Below are 17,331 nucleotides of genomic sequence, written 5' to 3' on the forward strand. Positions count from 1 at the left end.
TCAAAACTTAGGTAGCTTTACTTTTTATAATTATTTTTTAACTATATCCTTATATTACATTTAGAGATTTCAATTGTCAAGACATTGATATAAAATATTTAATAAAAGTATAATTAAATAATATAATTTTTTTAAATTAAGTCTTCGCTTAAATATTTTTACAACTGTGAAATATTTACGGATATTCTATATGAATATATTGAGATTTAAAATGAGTAATTTTTTTTACCTCTTTTTATGGTTGAATTTTAATATTTATTTTTTATTTATTTCAGTGTGCTTTTTCAAATATTCTTTATATTCTTTAAATGTTTTTTCAAATATTTTTAATAAGATCTAAACATGAAAGAGAAAGCATAATTTTCAATAAACTCTAAAGTTATGAATTTATCATCCACCTTAACAAAGCTTTATTGTACATTTGTTTCCTTTCCTAAATTTGTTAAAGGTTTGATGTGTATTCAATAGGAACTTGTCATAGAAATTTGAAAAATTATGAATTGGTTGGTAAAGACAGATAATTAAAAATAAGAATCCTTTAAACAAAATAGGATAAGATAATCTAAACTTAAAACCCAAAGCAAACTCGTCCCAAAAAACACCAAGTATATGAAACTTGACATCTAATGAAAACTTTTTTGAAAAATTCCAAATATTCCAAACAAACAATCAAATTAGAGAATATGAGGAAACAAGCTACACCAACTTAAAAGAAATCAATACTATTCAATTCTCTAATCTCTCTTTGTCTGTGTATAAGGTGGCCCTTAAATTGGCAAAGAAAACTTAGACTCTAAAAAACCCTATTTATAAGAAATCCTAACTGATTCACTTAAACCTAGAAGTCCATTGATAAGTAATTAGGTCATTTTCATATTAAAAGAGTAACTTCAAAATTATAATAAAGAGTACCTACGAAAATACAAGAAAAATAGAAAAATAATAATTGATAAAAAATTAACTTTAAAACATAATTGTAATAAATAAATAAGTAATAATTAATCTTGAAATCTTCATATCGTGCACTTATTTTCATTTAAACTTCGTTCTTGATAACACACTTATATTCCTGACTTGAGCCTTGTAAGACTCTTTAGCACTGTCCAAACGCAAGCTTTGATTACTATTCACGTTTTTAAGCTCCCATGGTCCATTGCAACATTCATTTGGACTCAAATACACAAGAATATAACTAAATTTGCCTCCTCCAAATGTACGTGTTTGTGTTCATCTTCCAACACGGTGATTTAAGCTCCAAATACACATTACAAGCTCTTAGATATGTATTTCTTTTCTTAAGCTTTCCTCTACTGAGTAATTTGATGTTGGATATTTTCATAACATAACATGCCATCTAGACACCATACAAGATGTCATTAAGGTTAGAATTGTATTCTCCATGCATGCACTGGTTACCCAATCATTTCTAATTCCAGTGATGCATGAAAAAGTGCATAACAACAAGATGATTAAATCTGATATGATTGATCCACAAGAGGCAAATCCTACTCAACCAATGTAGAACCACCAGCAAACAATGTTCACAGATTCAAGTTGGCACCACTCTTCTCGGACACGGAGAGCGAAGATCACAACCATTATTGCTCATTTTCAAGGAGAAAGCTTGCTAAACTCTTCATAGTTCATGGTTACCTTCTAACAGACCCTTGACAAGGAACATAAATTTACCAAAATTAATGTACGATTCAACATCGAGACGTGGTTCTCTATTGCAAGGATATGGCACTATAGGGAGAGAGAGACATAAATGAGATGTAGCTCATTTAATTTTTATGACCATCTCTCTCTTTACAACACAAAACTACAGATCAAGATTCTTTATTTTTCAATTAGTCAATCTGAGACTTGATTTTTTTTTTCTAATAGTATAGTCTAATAAATTTTAGTAATATGAGTTGTTTATCACACCAAAAAAAAGAGTTGTTTATTATATTTTTTTATTTATAGAGATATGATCTGTTTTCATAAAATTTGAAACTTATATTAAAAAAATATAAGGTACATGAGAAAAAGCTCCGCAAAACCCCATCAGGAGAATGAGATATATTATGTTTATTTAGCAATTGTTGTTTTTTTGGGTGGATCTAGGAACAGCGATTGAGTTGGCCACAATACTGGGCAAAAACAAAAAATTGATTTGGCCACAATTAAAAAACAAAAAAAGAAAAAACAATTGCATCGCCCCTCCCTCAGTGCAATAACCCAGAAGTTTAAGTGAACTAAAAATTAATGAGGTAATATTTTTATTAATTTGGGCTTGACACTACACGTGAGAATGGTGGCACGGTGGAGATTGTGCCAGCAATCATTCAGCAGGCCTTGAGCTTGAATCACTTTAGTCTTTTGTGAAATTATCAAATTGCCCTTTTCTTGGACCGTACTCTGTAACCAAGGGGGAAAACTTTAGACACTTCACTTCTATATCCTTCCATCCTTCCCTCTCTTCGTTCACTTACCCCGCGGTCCCCTGCTGTCCAGTCGTTGCCGGTGTGCGTGTGGCTGAGATCCGTCGCCGATCTGTCGAATCGCGGCTCCTTCGTCCTCCTCTGTTTCACAGTACCGAAGCCCTTCTTCCTCCTCTGTCATCCGTTTCTCCTCGGATTGTAGCAGCGGTGCTGAAGATTCTTCCCTCTACTCCGCCGCCGTCGACTGTGAGTTGGGTGGAGCTCGTCTTTTCTTCCTCTTCCGTCTCCGTTCTTGCCGTGGTGTGGGGCGTCGGACGCTCTCCTTCTTCGACCTCCCTGTTGAACGCCGCAGACTTCTTCCTCTTCTCTGTTTCGTTGTCTTTGAACTGAGGTGAGTGGCTTCTCATTCTCCACCTCTTTGGTGATGCCGCTTGTGTGTTTTTATGGCTGAAGTTATGATTTTTCCCCCTTCGCTTATGCCTTGGTATCAATCGCTGTGTGTGTGTGTGTTGATTGCGTTGGAGCACATTTTTTTTATATAAGTAATTTCAGTATAATCAATGGATTACTGCTGATGAAGATGAATGTGGATTGATTTTTCCTTGAGTTTAAAACTGATTTTTTTTTTTGGGAAGAATGCAATTTGGAATGAAATGTTGTACTGTTTTTTTAGTTGCCAGGCATTCATATTTTCATTCTCTTGTGTTTTATAGGGAATCCTAATGAAATGCTTAAGAAAAGAATTATATATAATTAAGTATTATTCAGTTTCTTTATTGATATTTAAGTGCTGGATATGTCACTAATACTTCATTAAACTCTCGGTGAAGAGTTATGTTATTTAGATTTGTTTAGGTATTTATTCTTTTGAATTTCTTTGGTTCAACCATGTGCTGAATAGACTTTGAGAATATCAAAAGATGTTATAAAATAACCATGTTGTTTCCAAGTTGTTGATTTGCTCTTTAGCAGAAAGATAGTAATCTCTTGGCTTCTAGCATATTTAAATGTTAATTCATATTGTGGTATTGTGAGAAATATTTGGGAAGTTTATTATACAAATGTTTTTGAACTGCAATGCTTGTTGTGACATTTATCTTGGGTTGAACGTGACAAATTAAGTTCTGAAATTGAGATTTTTCAAGTATTTTTATAATGATAAAAGTCCTTTTTATTTTTGAAAGAGAGTTTTACAAGTATATAAGAGTCTATGGAAGAAAGTTTGGGATAAATGGCTTATGGATATTGTTTAGATTGGTTTGTGATATACTTAGGAATCCTTTTGGAGGGATCAAACACATTACGTCTGTTATCCGTAGCCTTCGAGTTGCGTTTGTTATCCATAGCTTTTGAGCTACGTCTATTATTCGTGACCTTCGAGCTGTGTCTGTTATCTGTGGCCTTTGAGCTGCGTCTGTTATCTGTAGCCTTCGAGCCACATCTGTTGGTGATTTACTCCCATGGATAGTGTACCCATGACTAAAAATTCTGTGCTGTGTGGATTCTTCTAAGGGAATCTGTTTTCGAGAAAAATATTTTTCTTCTCTAAATTTTTATTTTTTTTTAAAAAAAATTCTTATTGTAAAATTTTTGGTTAAGTTGATCCCAGATCACTGTTACAAAGTCTATTTTGTCACTATAATGAGTTTGAAAGTATGTTTCATACACTTATCCTCATTTTAGATTGTGAGTATTGTGTTAGTAAATATTTATCCTTGTCCTTGTTTATATATTTGAAGTGTTTTTAGATAATTTAAATTATCAAGTTATGGTTCTCACCTTAAGAAAATTAAACTGGATTTGCTCTTTATTTATTATTGATGGTTTAAAATAACAATTAACCTTGGTATCATGTACTTATTAAATTGTTTGTATTTTAGATAATAAAAACTTCCACTGCCTTCATTTGCATTATAAAACAGGTTTCCTTGTTGAATAATTGTAAAGTTGAGTTTATGTTAAATTTGAATTATTGTTTTGTGGCATTTGATAGTTGTTCCAACCAACAGGCAAGATATCTGCCTCTTTATTTTTATTACTTATTGATTGAGGATGTAATTCTCGTCGAATTGCTTGTTTAATTATTTTAAAATTTTTTTTTAACATTTACTCAAAATCTTTACGTAAAGTGATGAGTATTATTATATCATTTGATTTTATACCATTGAAGTGTATAATTTTTCCCAATTATAATTAGGAACATATATATTGATTAGGCATATGAAGCAAGGTTAACCTTGTATTTCATGCAGTGATGCTTGGTATTTTTTGGGGGGGGTGGCGGCACTCAACTACCTCCCTGAGGATTGAGGTTTCTCTGTAAATCTTGCACTTCCAATCCAACCTATAAGAATTTCAAAGGATACTCAAAAATCTCTTTTGGGGTATTTGGACGAACAACGGATGCTCAATTTTGATTTCTCAAAGTAAATGCTATTTTCTACAAAGCTCATCCACTACCTCCGCACGAACTCCACCTCACACCCCTTTTGGCGTCACCGCCTCAAAAACCTAACCACTGCCGCCACAACTACCACCGCTAATGCCCCTTCCAAAGATGATTACTTTGCCGCCATACACCACATCTCAAACATCGTTCGGCGAGATTTCTACATGGAGCGAACCCTCAACAAGCTCCAAATCTCCGTCAACTCTGAGCTCGTCTTTCGTGTTCTTCGTGCTTGCTCTAACTCCGGCACTGAGTCGTTTCGCTTCTTCAATTGGGCTCGATCCTACAATCCTTCGTACCAACCTACATCAGTGGAATTTGAAGAGATGGTCAAGATCCTTGCTCGCGCCAAGAAATATGAGACCATGTGGAAGATTGTTCAACAAATGAAAACCCAGAATTTGAGTTTGTCTCCTGAGACCGTCTCCTTCATCATTGAAGAGTATGGCAAGCATGGCCTCGTGGACCAAGCTGTCGAGATCTTCAACAAGTCTAGGAAATTCAATTGCCCACAAAGTGTGCAGGTACACAATTCTCTGCTTTTTGCACTGTGTGAGGTGAAAATGTTTCATGGGGCATACGCATTGATACGTAGGATGATAAGGAAAGGGGTGAATCCTGATAAAAGAACTTATGCTATTCTAGTGAATGCTTGGTGTTCATCTGGGAAAATGAGAGAGGCTCAAGAATTTTTGGAGGAAATGAGCAAGAAGGGGTTTAATCCCCCAGTGAGAGGTCGTGATCTTTTGATTGAAGGATTGTTAAACGCTGGCTATTTTGAATCAGCCAAAGAAATGATGAGAAAATTGATTAAGGAAGGGTCTGTACCTGATGTAGAAACCTTCAACACTTTGATAGAAGCATTGTCTAAATCTGGGGAGGTTGAGTTTTGTGTAGGTCTTTATCATGAAGTGTGTAAACTTGGTCTTGCACCAGATATTAACACTTACAAGATCCTCATTCCTCCGGTGTCAAAATTGGGTTTGATTGATGAGGCATTCAAACTCTTGCATAATTCAGTTGAGGAAGGGCATAAGCCATTCCCTAGTTTATATGCACCAATAATTAAGTCACTCTGTAGAAGGGGTCAGTTTGATGATGCATTTTGTTTCTTCGGTGATATGAAGGTGAAGGGACATCCCCCTAACCGTCCTGTGTATACAATGATGATAACCATGTGTGGTCGTGGAGGCCGGGTTGTTGATGCCGCAAACTATTTGGTGGAAATGACAGAGCTGGGAATGACGCCGATATCTCGGTGTTTTGACATGGTTACTGATGGACTGAAGAATATTGGGAAACATGATTTGGCTCGGAGAATAGAGCAGCTGGAAGTTTCTCGTCGCGGCATCTGGTAAGATCCTCCTTTCCATTGTGTTCTTACACGCCTAAGAAACACATTCACTAGAAAAGAAAGTAATGTATGTGTTTCATTAATTTGAAATGAAATGCAGATCCTTTGAAGTGCAGTGATTCAATCGAGCTAAGGAGATAGAAAGGGCAAGAGGTTGGCCAACTTTTGCACTGTGAATTCTACTAAAAAGAATCCATCTCTTCTATTTTGTTCTTCTCACTTCAGCTGTATTTATTTCAGGGCATGCTGGTTATTATGCATGAAAACATCAAATCTTGTGGTGTCACAAAAGCAAAGTCCATGTCCATATGAGTGTGTGCTTCCAAGCTTATGACAAACATGTGAAACTTGCCATAGTTTGGTGGTAAATTTTCTTGACACTCTGAACTATACGTAAAGACTTGAAGTTTTGTCATTCACAGTTTGTATTCATTCTTTCTAGCTTGTAACAGGCATGTATTAGAATGTATTGAAAGGTCCCAAATTGATTAACTAAAGAATGAATTGAAGGTATACACTGTTAAAGTAATTCCTATCAAATTGGCTTAAGCTATTTTGATAGAAAGATAAACCTAATATATTCCTAATACCAAAAAGTTTAATAGCATGGATAATTACGCCATCGCTGAATGTTAGGAAGTTTCTATTTTGTACACAAATGAGTATCTAAGGATTGAATGCAAAATCATTTTCTTATGACTCGTTTGGTTACCAAAAAAGATGAGAATAGAATGTAATATAGAAAAAGAAAAAAAAATGAACTAAATTACTTTTCCACTCATAGTAAATATAATAAAACTTAATACAAGATACTACAAATATGGGAATCACCACACTATAAACCTTATGAATTATGATTCATAATATCATGAATTAAATTAGCCTTCCCCTCTAGGAACATTGTCGACTTATCACTTCTCCACATCTTGATTAGTCTATTTTTATTTTTATTTTTTTAATTCATTCTTTTTTAGTGAATAAATGGGCCCTTATTGTCTTCCCTTATCCATTTTGTAGTCTATTCAATTGAGTTGGGTAAACATTTCTAACCTGGTAGATTAGTTACAGCTTCCAACGTCAATTTCTTCCCTTGATGAGTTTTCTGCATTCATGGTATATTATGTTGGCGTTGAAAATTATTCTTCTTTTGAGCTATCTATGGTCTGCCATTCATGATCCATTTCTTTCTGTATATGCCTGATTGAAGAAAAGTTTATCCTGAATGCTCATAGGCTTGCCACATAGGAGATCCTTTTATCCTATTCGTTTTATATGTGGAGCAGGGAAAAGAGGAGAAAAGGGGCATGGGGAAGGGGAACGAAAAAGTGAAAAATGCATCTAGATATTGATACTTGATGAAACCGTGAAAATGTTACGCTCCAGACCCCCAAAAAAAAAATTTCAACTTAAGAGTTTTAGAAAATTATTACAGTTTTACTATCAACTTCTGAGCAACTTTATTACTAAATCTTAAGAAAACCAGCATAAAATTATGTTAAAAATTGTAGCTTTGTTTGAACTTAACAATAGTTATATTAAAATTTCAAATTTGTTATTAAAACCCTTAAAATTTGATAATGACTTGTAAAATTTAGTAGAGATTTTGATTTTTTTTAAATAATTGCGATTTTTAAGATGTTTTAACTTGTATTCTTTGAAAAAAGAAAAAAAAGATTTTCATCCATAGAGTTGGATTTATGTTTTTTTTCCCTTTTTGGGTGTAGTAGACTTGTAGTGTTTCTGGGAACATTGGTGATTAAGTCATTAACATTCAATTCGCTTGTTAACTACGGCATTGATTTCTGATATAATTAGTGCGTTAATTTATAACAACAACAACAACAACAACAAGCCTTTATTCCACTAGGTAGGGTCGGTTACATGGATTGCAAGACGTCATTGTGCTCTATCATTTATCAAGCTTTTAGGGATATTATTAATTAAGAGATCGCGTTCAACAACTTCCAAGAGTGTTCTTTTAGGCTTTCTTCTATCTCTCTTAATCGAACTCAAATTTATATGTTTCACTCTTCTCACCAGTGCGTTAATTTAATGTACCAAAAATATGTTTGTCCAAAAAAAAAATGTACCAAAAACATGTAAATTGAACGGTGACTTTAGCCAATACCAATACCAATACCATCCCTTGCAAAGTCACAAGGACTGTTATCAAAAGCTATTCATTGTAGCTCTCGCCAGTCTGATAAGGGGTACCTTACAGCATCAAGTTTTAAACTATATTGGATAATAAAGTACTATTTTGTGTAAGATAATAATAATGTTATGATATTCTATGATTGATAATGTAAGATATAACGTTAATGTGATATAAAAATTAAATCTATTGACAGAAAAGGTGAAGATGCAGCTCATAGTTTATAGAAATGTGATTTTAAATCTTACTGCCAAAGTGATACTATTATGTTGATTCAGCATTATTGAATTAAATTCAAGTGTGGTCATGTCTAATTGATGATGGAAGGAGGGTATATGTAGAACATAGTTGAAGATGGTAGTAAAGTGGTGTGAAGGTTAAGAGACTTCATCCATGAGGTGTTTTGGCAGACTAAGTGTTAGATTAGTTGGCAATCATGAGGAAAATGAAATGGGTGGGAGTGAATTTTCAAAACATTTTTCCCAATAAAGCAGTAACTCCGTTTTTAGCAGAACAAAACAAGGTAGATGAAGAGTTTTAAGGCTTGATCGATTTTTATTATTTTTTTATTTTTAAGAACTGTTTTGCAATACGGTTTTTAAAATTATTTTCAAAAACAAGACAAAAGGAAAATTTGTTTGATTGTATTAATTTAAACACAATTTTAAAATTAAAAAATTGGTAGATAGTGATGGTCATTGAAAATTAATAGTGATAGCTTATGATAATTATTTATCAAGGTAATTGTAGTTTTCAATAATCAAATATAATATATTTTGAAAATGAGAAAAAATGAAAACATTTTTAAGATGTTTCTATTTTTTGTCTTTAAAAACAAAAAAAAATGGGAATACTTTTTGAAGAAATAAATTCAAAACACTCTTTCAAACAAGTGCTTTTTAAAAAAAAATTCTTTTAAAAACAAAAAAAAATTAAAAACAAAAACAACAAGCCCTAAATAAGTGAAGTTTGAGAAAAGTTTGACACAGAGAATTTACATCAGTTTAATTCAATCACATTGCTTAGATATAATCTTTTAGAGTGCAATCATCAAAATAAGGTGCATCTAGCAACAAGGATTCACGTTAAAAAAAAAAAAAAAACTATGAAGCCTTTTATATTGTTAGGCCCATTGCTTTTATCAGTAACAACTTTCCTGACATTGAGGGACAATAATGCCCCATAAAACAAAAAGGAAGAATCATGAGCAACAGCATGTAGAAGCTCATTTAACTTCCTCCATTCCTATTGTTCACCTTACTTTTTATAAATTTTGGGGAAAAAATATGACATTAGGTCTTGTACTTTGATTATGTTATTTCCTATAGTTTTATGTTGTTGTTTTCAATTCTTTAAGTTTGATCAATATGAAATATTATTAGTCTTGATTATTTTAAAAATTCACAAAAACTTTGAGTTGATATTGACAAAGTTGATTTCGCCATAACTCTGATAACCACCACTATACTAACATGAAAATAAATTGATCGTGTATGATTAAAAATAAAAGGTAAAGAGGAAAAAAAAAGCTTTCTTTGATATTTAGCTTAAATAGAATGTGGGAGACAAAGGTAAGATTAAGGATATGTCAACAAAAAAGTTAACAAAAGTTACAAAACTAAGTATGCATTAGTAAAACTAATTTTGTATGTGTCAATTGATTATATTTATATGTATTTTTTAAGTTACAAGAACTAACGTTGTAGATGGATCAAACGAAAGGAAATGGTAGCACCAATGTCAAATTATTAAACGTGCTTAATTCAGTTGAAATTTAAGATGAGCTACCAGAGTGTTTTTTTTAAAAAAAAAAATCTGTTAAGTGTGAAGTTAAGAATTAAAAAACAAAAGTTATAATGTACTCTCTTCATTAAAAAATATAAAGCATTTTTAACCGAATCTTACTACTAATAAAGTTCTTACCTACTTTTAAATTAACTATATATTTTCATATTTACCCCTATTAACTACCCTATAATAAATATAAAGCCACCATCAATAGGGGCACTTTTGAAAAAAAATAATTACATCTCGAAAGACTTAAAAATGCCTTATATTTTTAAACGGAGGGGGTATCAAAAAGGAAATGAAGTTATAAGATCACAATATATATATATATATATATATATAAGGAAGGGTGGCTGCATGATGTTGATTGGAAGCAAAGTAGCATGATTAAAAATTATGATAATAATCTTGTTCTTGCAAGCACACCCACCACTTCTTTTACATGAAAAAGATTCAACTAATAATGGGAATATGGGGTTGAAAAAGAAGAAACCTTGCATAACAAACAATTAAGCAGCTAATGAATTTGGTTATTTCATAACTAAAAAAATTAGTTATATATAGAGCACTTGTATTTTTTTTTTATCTCAAAATATATTGATTTTTTTTTAAGGTTACTAGAGTTGACATGATTATGGTTCTTGACATAAGTAGTTAGTTCCGCACAAATCCAAAATAATTAGCAAGAACGTTTTAGTATTTTTTTTAAATATTTTAAAAACAAATAAAACCATTATGGACTTTTAAAATTTTGAAAATAACACTAATAAAATGAGAGAAAATGTGAGAAGAGAGATTGAAGAGAAGAAAAAAGTGGAAGGATGTAATTTTCTCTCCATATACTTAGCTGAGTGAGAGAAAATGAGAGGAAGAAAAAATTATTAATTTCATATGGATAATAATAATTTTACTATTTATAGAAAACTATTAGGAGAATTATATTGAAATCCTGTATAAGAAAATTAATTATTATAATGTCCAATGACAACTGAACTAAACTATATTGACAACACAAACAGTTGTCAATACAGATTAGTTCAGTTGTTAATGAACCTTACAGTAATTAATTTTCCCGTGTGAAACTTGATTGTAATTTTCCTAAAAATATTTATATATAATAAATTTAATATTTTAATTTATTATTTATATTACTTTTGTTATATATTATTGATTAAATATTTAATTGTAAATTATTTTATTTGATACTAGAAAAAATTTATTTTGTCTAATTTTAAGTTCTATTTCTTAAATTATTAAATATGTAATTATTTAAATTTCAAATTGAAGGGAAAATTAGAATAAAAATGGAGGGAGGCAACAAGCAAGAAACAAAAAGATTCATAGGTAAATTTAAAATTAATTTTTTCTCCAAAATCTTTACATATTTGAAAAGAAAAGTTAAAGGTAAAAACATATGAATCTCACACATTATTTTTCTCTCAATTTCCTCTCCCTCTTATTTTTCTCTTATTAGCCAAGTAAGAGAAAATATTATTTTCTTCCCATTCTTCTCTCTCACTTTTTCCTTTCCCCTATTTTTTTCCTCTTGCCAAGCTCAGCATTAAAGACCAAGGTCCTTATCTAATGAAAAATAGTGGTTTTTATTATATACAAGTATTCTTATATGACTTATTTTATATATTATCGGGCATTAAATGTAAACACTTCTTCTAATAAAAATTTAAATATTAATTTATCACATAATTAAAAACCAGCTCAATTTGTTAAATCTAACTTTTGTTATGGTTGGAAACTTTAAAATATTTTTGATTAAACAAACTAAATCAAGGTAAAAACACATTAAACAAAAGAGAAGTATACTAGACATATTAAATATCTTGATATGTATGTCAATTTCTTTTCTTTTTTGGGGCCAACATTATGTATGTCAATTTCAAAAGTTTACCTTCTTTGATATCATCATGTGCCTTCCAAGATCCTTCCTTGCAATTGCCATGGACTGCTAGTAGGATATGTAGGAGATAGGGCACGTAACTTGACGTTGACGTGAGATTCTTGTCATTAAAAAATGAGATAAGAAAAATAAAAGCTAATCAAAATAGCAACACTCCATTATCTGTTAATATATTTGGTCTCTGTTTTTAAGAAAAACTTTATATTTTAAAAGTAAAAAATAAAAAAATTTGTTTGGATAAGTATTTTAAGTCTAATTATTTTTAAAACTATTTTTATTTTCATTTTTAAAAATGCTAAAAATATATAAAATTTTTATAAATTTTGAGGCAATTGTACATAACCCCTTACCTTTTAAAATTAACTTTCCTAACCTTTTTATTATTTTACTACATACCTTCTTACTGTTATTTTTTAATTATCTTATTAATAAAAGCTGCATGTCATATTTAAAAAAAATGATACATAGCAATTTATGTGGCATCTAGTATAAGCTATTTTTCTATTGTTATTAGCCATATAGAATGCACCATAAGTTACTATATATATTTTTAATATGACATGGCAACGTGACTTCTATTAGTAAGAAAACTTGAAAAATAATAGTAGAAGAGTCCATGATTAAAAAAAAAAAGATTAGGGATGTTAATTTTACACTTTTAAATATGAGAGCAGTTTTGTGCAGAGGGAAATTTTTAAATTTTAGCATTTTAAAAACAAAAGTACGAACATCTTAAAATATTTTCATTATATTTGATTATTGAAAACTATAGTTATTTTGATTAATGATTATCATAAACCATCACTATTAATCACCAATGATCATCACTGTCTGTCAATTTTAAAATTTTAAAATTATTTTTAAATTAACACAACCAAACATATTTCAATACCGAATTGCAAAACAATAAAACACAAACAAACAAGTCCTAAGAAATTTCTTTTCTTTTCTCTTGTTTTTTCCCAAGTTCATGGAACTGGCTAGTCTGAATCTGCTTGATGGCATGACAAATTGATAATATCAACTTTCGGTTTTCTTCTCTGCTGGGACCAGCTGTGCCAGTGAGTGAATGGCGAACAAGATGGCTTTTTCTAGTAATATATAGCATTGATCATATCACATGACAAGAGTCAAATGTTGCAAACATATGATACTCGACACTTTCATTGTACTCCAAACTTGAAGTGGTTTGGTGATGTATCTGAGTCTGTTGTTGCATCGTTGTTTAAGAAGGAATCAAGTGTTCCTTTTCTTATTATGGCAAGCAACCTCAGACTTACTTGCATTGGACCATCACACCATTTAATTTCACAGCTTTTGGTCTATTTTTTATTCCCTTTTCGCTTTGACAGACTTACATGACATCCCAACAGTCAATGCTCATTCTATTCTCAATTCTTATTTCTTAATTTTTAATTTTTACACATTAGTAAAGATTAGATTCCTCAAATCAACAAAGATTACTTCATTTTGCAATGATTTAATTTATGACTCAAAAAATAGTGAGGTCAAACCCCACTATTGATACGAGTACATTATTGATGACAATCTGTAAGAATTTTAATAAGTATTTTCAGAGCTCAAAAATATGCCTTGACTCTAAGGGTGAAAATATATCAAGCTCCTGCTAGACACTTACAACCTAGCCCAGTAGCCTACTCTAGACTTATCCTAACTATTTACTAAAGGGAGAATAATATTTAAGATATTTTCAATAGGATTATCATGATAAGAGCCCATAAATTTTGCACCGAATATTATCTTGTGAAAACATGTATATGTTGATGTGAAAAGTTGAATCTTAACTTGTATTTTTTTTATAAAAGTTTTCTTAGACATTTCACAAATTAAGGTTTAGTCTTTCACAACAACATATACATGTTTTTATAAAATAATATTCGATACAAAACTTATGAGCCCTTATTGCGATAAATTACCTTAAGAAGGCCTTAAATGTCATTTTTCTCTTACTAAATAGATTCAAATCAAGTTCAATCTAATCAAATTTAGGCCTTTAATTAGGCCTATTTAGTTGGTCGAGCTTATTTTTACAAGGTCTAACTTAAAATGTTAATAGGCCGGCTTATTTCCATATATATTATGTAATATATTACATGCATATTAATTTTATCATTTCTTTTTTGATTAATTTATTCTATTTTATTTTTAATTATGTTTTCAATCATATTGAACTTATATATTAATTTTAATATTGTTACTTTATTGTTGTATTGTAGTTAGTAAGTCATATTAATTATTATATATTAAAATTGATAAATCAGGTTATATAAATATAGACTTTCATAGTCCTAAAAAAATAGTTAAAATGTTTAAAACTAATTAATTTGTAAGTCTATTTAAAATGCTTACTTTTAAATAGACTTTTAAGTTAGGTTAGGCTTTATATAAGCTCAAGCCTAAGTCATTAAAAAAAAATTTATATAAGTTTCAGGCCAAATTCAAATATTTAACCTATATTATATAGGCTCAAGCTTATTTAACTAATTTGACGGGATCCAACCTAACTCACCTCATTCGTATCACACAAGTTAATCTCGTACGGCGTTTATTATTATTATTATTATTTTTTCAATTCGCTTTCTGTGGGAAAGATTCATAATGTAATTGGTTTTACACTAAAAAGTAAAAATTACTACCTCTATCTTTATTTACTTTTCTTGATTTGATTTTTTTAATTTGTCCCTAAACATATGTCTTGTTTCAAATTTTATTTTCAATAATATTCATATTGACATTAAATAGAGATAATTAAAACTTAAAATAGTGTGACACTAAATGGAGTGAAAAATTGGAAAGAAACAAATAATTCTCATATAGTACATTGTTTTTAATGTGAAATTATATGAACATTAACACATATGATATGGGAACACATGAAAAAATTAATTAGGAAATTCAAACTCACTCTCTTCCCCCTTAACTCCTGTCAACTAATTCTAGTGTTATTGATTATAAATAATTATCAATCAAAGACCATTGGATCAAATAAGTGGAACTTGATATGCGTAAGGACCTGGATATAAAGTCTTGGGGATAAATAAAAATGGTACTGGGTCACGAGGGAAAAAATATTTAATAATATTCATTAAATTTATTTAAAAATGAAAAATATTATAATAATAGGGAGCAAATTTTCTCATATTGACGGTAAAAAAGATCGTCAAATTTTGCCTAATTTATATTGTGCGCGTGTGTATTAGTATTGATATATTTTAATATTAATTTTTTCAGCCAAATTATTTTAAGATTAATTTGATGATAAATTTTTAGTAAGGCACTCAAATTTAAGAGAGTGAATCTCTTTTACGCACTTTGTAGAGTTAACATTGGTACAGTATATTCTTTCAATCTTACTATTTCATGTTATTTTATGGGATAATTATATTCAAAAACCATTCAAATAAATTATTTACAGATAAGGACTGATATAAAATATATTGTCATTAAAATGAGAATATAGACTTTTTTTTAATAAAACTTGTTATTAGTTTCTATTTGTAATAAATTTAATTGAATGGTATTTGAATATGATTCTCCCTAATTTTATAAGGATCAAATAATTATTAATATCAATACTATCAATATATTTTTACTTTAAACATACGATAGTACACTTTTGTAAACAATGTCACCAGTATGTTGTGAGTTGTTATAACATCCATCATGCGACTTATATCTATTTTAATTTAATAAATAGTGTCTATTTGGCTATCAGTTTTTAAGGTTGAATTTCCGTTTGCAAAACTCAAATTTTCAAAGAATTTTTTTCCCCCATTTGCAAATCCAAACTTTGACGGCTAAATAATAGTTTTGCTCCACCAACTTTACAAACAATTTCATTTTAGTGTTTTAATTTTATAAAATATCTTTTCAGTCCTCTAATCCTTACACCTTAATTTTAAATGATTATTTTTTATACTAATTATTATTATTTTTAAAAAAATACATTTAATATGTTGATATAATGTTTGTCTTTAAAAGTCCAATGTGAGAACATTAAATTTAAAAATTATAGTGAATTACGGGAATCAAACAAAATCAAGAACTAACATAAATCTTTTAGAATATTTTTGGTTATCCACAATTGTGTTTAAGGCATCATCAAGCACTAAATATAAAAATATGAACCTTGGTTCACCATTTTATGAGAGACTATTTTTTTGTTAGATCCAACAACTGTTAGTTAAATTTTTAATTGAAAGGTGCATTTTTACCTTAGATGTATTATTCAAAAAACACTTAATAAACTAATCTATTAGTTAGAGTAATTTTGCTTTCAAAGTAATGAAAATGAAGCATTTTAACTTTTATCATCAAATTCTTAATATTGACCATTAAAATGCTAACTAGAATCTCAACTGTTAGGTAATTTAATAGCAATGATAAAAATGTTTCATTTTAATTAATTTAAGTGCAAAATTTTTCTTACCAATAGTTTAAGATATTGTGTATTTTTTTATAGAATATTTTAGGAGTGAATATGTACTTTTACTATAAATTTTTAGAATTAACTTATGCAATTTCTGAAAAACATGAAAACAATTGGGTTTTTTGTTGGTCCTCAAAAAGTCAGGGATTATGAATCTATCAATTTGCACTCAAGCAAGAAAATGCTGTTTGAGCGGGTAATTAGTTATCCACGTGTTTAGAGGTTACATGTGGGGCCCTATGGTTTCTCGCTTTCTGAAGAAGGAAACGAATAAAACGGACAGGGAATATTAAAATGTGGTCCCCTTGGGCAAATATTTGGCCTTTGCAAACAACGAAATGACGGATGTGTCCTTTTCTTGGAGACCAAGCGAGCCGGCCAAACCCCGTAGGACTTGGGAGTGGGAAAGACAAGCCAAATGAAGTTGGACGTTCTCCTCATGTTGTGCTTATCATTTCTGTTTAATTTGTTGCTTAATCTCTCTTCTTTTTTAGGTTACTTATCCCTTCATCACCTTTTCTTTCCTTATTTTCTAAAAACTAAAAAGGTACGAAAAAATATGAGTTTTTTAAAACATTAACTAAAAGAAATAAAACATAAATACTAGTATTATTTTTGTATGCACTTGATTCCATTTAATCAAATACTTTTAATGCAACAAGAAGAGAAAAAAAGAGTTTTTTGAGTCGAAGCTTAGTTGAATTGGTTTTTGAAACGTTTCGAAATCAAGATATGTTTTTGAGTTCAAAGAATATTTATAAATATATTTATTAATTGCTCATAAACAAGATTCT

The 17,331-nt window shown here is 30.0% G+C and overlaps 1 protein-coding gene across 1 annotated transcript; it reads left to right on the top strand.

Annotated features, from left to right (window-relative positions):
* Positions 1-2,417: 2,417 nt before the first annotated feature.
* Positions 2,418-6,758, top strand: LOC129284880 (pentatricopeptide repeat-containing protein At5g18390, mitochondrial). The gene is made up of 4 exons (XM_054920375.1): positions 2,418-2,817; positions 4,679-6,229; positions 6,330-6,382; positions 6,470-6,758. Coding segments are annotated over exons 2-3 (1,374 nt in total). The 5' UTR covers positions 2,418-2,817; positions 4,679-4,856; the 3' UTR covers positions 6,331-6,382; positions 6,470-6,758.
* The last annotated feature ends 10,573 nt before the right edge of the window (positions 6,759-17,331 follow it).

Source organism: Prosopis cineraria, unplaced genomic scaffold (assembly GCF_029017545.1).
Source record: "Prosopis cineraria cultivar Desert tree isolate PC_DT_omini unplaced genomic scaffold, ASM2901754v1 PC11, whole genome shotgun sequence".
NCBI classification, from domain to species: Eukaryota; Viridiplantae; Streptophyta; class Magnoliopsida; order Fabales; family Fabaceae; genus Prosopis; species Prosopis cineraria.